Source organism: the organism of the source record quoted next (assembly GCF_019968955.1).
Source record: "MAG: Porospora cf. gigantea A chromosome Unknown PgA_NODE_2178_length_3943_cov_328.444, whole genome shotgun sequence".
NCBI lineage: Eukaryota > Apicomplexa > Conoidasida > Eugregarinorida > Porosporidae > Porospora > Porospora cf. gigantea A.
In genome coordinates, this window is record NW_027151508.1 from 1 (window position 1) to 3,943 (window position 3,943).

The following is a 3,943-nucleotide window of genomic DNA, read 5'->3' on the forward strand; positions in this document are numbered from 1 at the left end:
GCTTCTCTCGAGGCACTCACAACGGTGTCTCTCCAGCGGCTGCGGTTAAGATGCCACTGCCAGGACAGTCTTTTAATCCTAGCTCGTCCGATCATTCTACAGTCTTCGCCGCTGCTGTGGTGCCGGAGATTCAGAAATGCAATCAGAGTCTCCACCGAAAGATTGATGCCAGACCCATGAGCGCTGCGTTGCTCAACATCCTGACGCTCGATCAGCTGAACTCCCTGGGGCCGCAGGAGAAGCAGCAGGCGTATATGGCTATGGTGCGGCACGGCGTGACCACGCCCGTGACCGACGAGCAGCTTGCGGCTTTGCTGGCCGAGGTTGTGCCTGCTGTTGAGCTCTCTACACAGACAGCTGAGGATTCAGAGAATATCAAGCGAAGGAGCAACAGATGGAGAGTACACCTTGACCGCATGAAGCAGCAGGAGAGGGCGAAGGCGGACAAGAAAACCTTCAACATGGAAATGGACAAGATCAACAAGGCTCATATGGCGCGTCTAGTATCGGAGGCTGGGCAGGAGAAGCTTGATAGGGAAAGTGCTCTGGTCGTCAGACAGGAGAAGCAAGCCTCGGAGCTCAGCATGGAGAAAAAGGGCTATGGTAAGGAAGTCCGCGTCGGATCAAATAAATTCCGAGCTGATGACGACATCGCCGTAGCGCTAAAGTCCGACCTCTTGCAACAAGGCACCTCATTGAGGCGCATGAGGATCCCAAAGTCGGCAGCCGCTTCATCTGACAGGTTCAAATCTCTACTCCGACGGGGTCTGGCCCACACAGCTACCTCCAATATGCATAGCTACACACTGAAACGACAACGACTTATCCACCGCATTCGGCAAAAGAACCGCCGGTTCAAGCCCAAGAGTTTGCTGGCTCTCGAGTACCAAGAAGGCATGCTCCGCATCCAGCAGCTGAAGGACAAGGTTAAGGCTGGCCCAGACGTGAAGATTGATCAAACATGAACGTCTTTTGAACGCTTTGTTGACGGCTCGTCCGGTGACTCTTCTGCGGCGCGTTTCTTCGCACGCCACCCCTCCACCAGCTCTACGGAGACCTCCACATCAGCAACTGCTTTCTTAGGCATTGATGACGGCGGGTCTGCAGAGGTCGGGCCTACGGTCTTGGTCGAGCAAAATTCCTTCATGATATCCACAATGCTGGGGCCCCGCGTTCTACGGCGCGCGGGTTCCTCCATTGCCAGCACCTCTTCAGCCGTCGGTAGCTGGTCGATTGCCAGCGGTTTTAAGATTCGGCGGACATTTTCGAAGACGGAGACCCGCAGTGACTTGCGTATCCGGGATTCGACGCGGCTGAGGGCAGTCGCGTTCTCAGGGGCAACCAACGCGTGCATCAGCGAAGTCATCGAGCTGCCCACCACGAAGTCCACCAGATTCAAGATGGAGTTTGTGAGCATGCACTCTTCGCCCGGGTGTCGTACGAGTCCTGTACTCGTGTCGAGCAGCCACAGTAAGGGCCTCCAGATGTTGAATACGGCCGAGTTTCCCGTGTGCAGGGGGACTTGCAGCTGCATCAGCGTCTTCACGAAACACACGGCGGCCACAGCAAACTTCTTGTTGAAAGGTCGCATGGTACATGCGCCCTCCAAGACCCTCAGAAACAGCCTCGGTGGAATGACACCGGCGTTGGCAGAGCCCACATGAGCTGGCAGAATAGAAATGAGCAGCTCCAGGATCATCTTCTTGGACACACGGAATACGGCATCGGAGTTGGAGTGAGGCGCTGCGCCCTCGAAGATGGCAATCATCCTGTCAAGTACGCCGCCCCAAGCGAAGCAGTTCACCAGGTCTCGCCGAAGGGAGGGTTCATCGCAGCTTTCAACAGACGCAAACGTGTCCTTGATCAGGTACGTGACATGGTGGATCAGAGGTTCGTCGTTGGACGTGGCGTATACATCGACGAGAGCCAGGAAGTTCTCGGGCGGACCTGTTGGTGAGTGGAGCTCTGAGAAAAATTTCGCCACTGCGCCTGGCGCTACGGTTCCGGAGAAGGTGAGAATCTGTATGGTGGCGCCGCTGCGGGCTTACGTCAACGGCGACTCGCTGCGGATCGGTGACGATGTTGAACTGTGCATACCGCTGGGCATGGATTTGTGGACACCCCTCTCCGGTGATGTAGCCTCGCAGGCGCGGGAGCAGATTGGCGTCTAGGAAGGCTCGCGACAGCCGCGGCGCGTAGTGGTTTCGCTGGGCTAGATTTGCTTGCACGATAAGCATGCTGAAGATTCTTCGAAGGGCAGACAGGAAACTGTGAAGGAACAGTGCGGCTTCGTAGTCCTCCAGCAGGCAGTCCGCTATGCGCTTCATCATGGCGGCCTGTGGATCGCCATCAGTCATCATGTGCGCCAGGCAAACAGTAGTCCAGTTGGCAATCCGTTCGCGGATGTCGTTGGAGACGGCGAAGTCAGAGTCACCACGCGAGAAACGAGCAACATCAGTGAACGTGCGGACACGATGAAGCAGTCTGCACTGCCGAATAACGTCGTCGAAGTCAGAACCCAGAGACCTCGTAAACTGGCTGGACTGAAAAACGGCCTTGACCTTCGAGACTGGTCTTAAAGGGGCGCCGACAGACAACTCAAGCTCTTGACCCAGGTCCAAGATACGTTCTACGAGATCATCCGAGTTAAACACCGCCACGATAGGCGTAAGAAGCGTGTCGTCCGGACTCAGCAAGAAGGGATTCCTCCAGATGTCGATCTCGAGTGGCTGCAGGAGAACCAGTTCTCCTACTAAGATGAGACACTGGTGTAGTATGAATTTGGCATCGGTGGGAGGGTCAATCGAAAGCAGAGCAGACAGCCATTCATGGCGAACGATGTTCAATACGAACTTCGATTTGGACGCGCGGTCTCGATCGAAGCAAAGGCACCGCTGCAACAACTCCAGTATCGCTGGTAAGTCCTGTAGAGTCGGCAACCGTTTGGTGAGTTCCGACGGATCGATGCGCATCGTAAAGGGAGCTAGTGCAGTGCTCTCAATACTGAGTTCCGGTGGATCACTTTCATCTTCCAGATCTTCTGGGTAGCGGAACTGTCCGGCGAACCCCGCCTGGAAGTACTCCCATATGGTCTCACTCGCGTGGGGACTATGAAAGGCAATAGCAAGCTCGGAGTCGGCGTGCTTACACAGCAACACTTGCGGCTTGCCCATGGCCAAGTCACTGCAGTCGCTAAGAGCAACGTGAACATCGCGATTTTCCGCGTCTCGCATGTAAATCAAGAGGGTGGCCTGAGACGGCAGCGTGCTGTTCATGATGTGCAGGAAGCCGTCTCCTCCAATGGTCCAGTCACTGTCATCGCCGCAGCGGCGAGAGTATAAGCGCACCTTCACCTCGTCCACGTCCAGACCAAAAAAATGACGGAGCACCACAAGGAGGCAGTTGTCGTTTGCCCCCGTCCCCTGTGCCAGACTCAGGTCTCGCGAGATCTGGTCTGATTGGAACTTCCGTTTCTTGAGTAGGGTGTCTATGACGGACTCCGACCTTGTACCTTCTGACATGCTTCGCCTCTGTGGGTGAAAATTCCGATTTCGCGGCCTTCACACGGTTGCGTCGCAGTCTTCACACCTCACTTCTTCAGGATCGCACTGGATGAGGTGAGTCAAACTGCTGACTCGCGCGTTCGACTCCCACAGCCTACAAAAATGGGTGTGTATGCGCCGATAGGCGTTTGCGTACTTTTTTGCCTCATAATAACTGGTCCAGCCTCTGGAGCGCTTCAGCACCTGAAACCCCAGCCTCTGGCCTCTTGACGGCTAACACCTAAATATTGTATGTGATGTCTAAGATTTAAGACGTTAACCCCACAAGAAGAATCAAGCCTGTGAGATTCACAAGATTTACAACTTCTGTACTACAGCAGGTGGGTGGGGAGCTTACGCTTTAAACATTAGTTCTGTCATCATGTTCTCATGTCTCGAAG

At 55.0% G+C, this 3,943-nt stretch overlaps 2 protein-coding genes across 3 annotated transcripts; one reads left to right on the forward strand and one right to left on the reverse strand.

Moving 5' to 3' along the window:
* Positions 1-102: 102 nt before the first annotated feature.
* Positions 103-965, forward strand: KVP18_005221 (uncharacterized protein; the record flags this gene model as incomplete). Its single annotated transcript, XM_067949615.1, has 1 exon — positions 103-965. A coding segment is annotated over one exon (863 nt), but the record flags the coding sequence as incomplete, so codon positions are not given.
* On the reverse strand, positions 956-3,521 carry KVP18_003850 (uncharacterized protein; the record flags this gene model as incomplete). 2 transcript variants are annotated; one of them, XM_067955935.1, is made up of 3 exons in its annotated part: positions 1,048-1,071; positions 1,121-2,020; positions 2,049-3,521. In XM_067955935.1, the coding sequence occupies 3 exons, from the start codon at positions 3,519-3,521 to the stop codon at positions 1,048-1,050; spliced, it is 2,397 nt and encodes a 798-aa protein (XP_067811467.1).
* Positions 3,522-3,943: the final 422 nt, after the last annotated feature.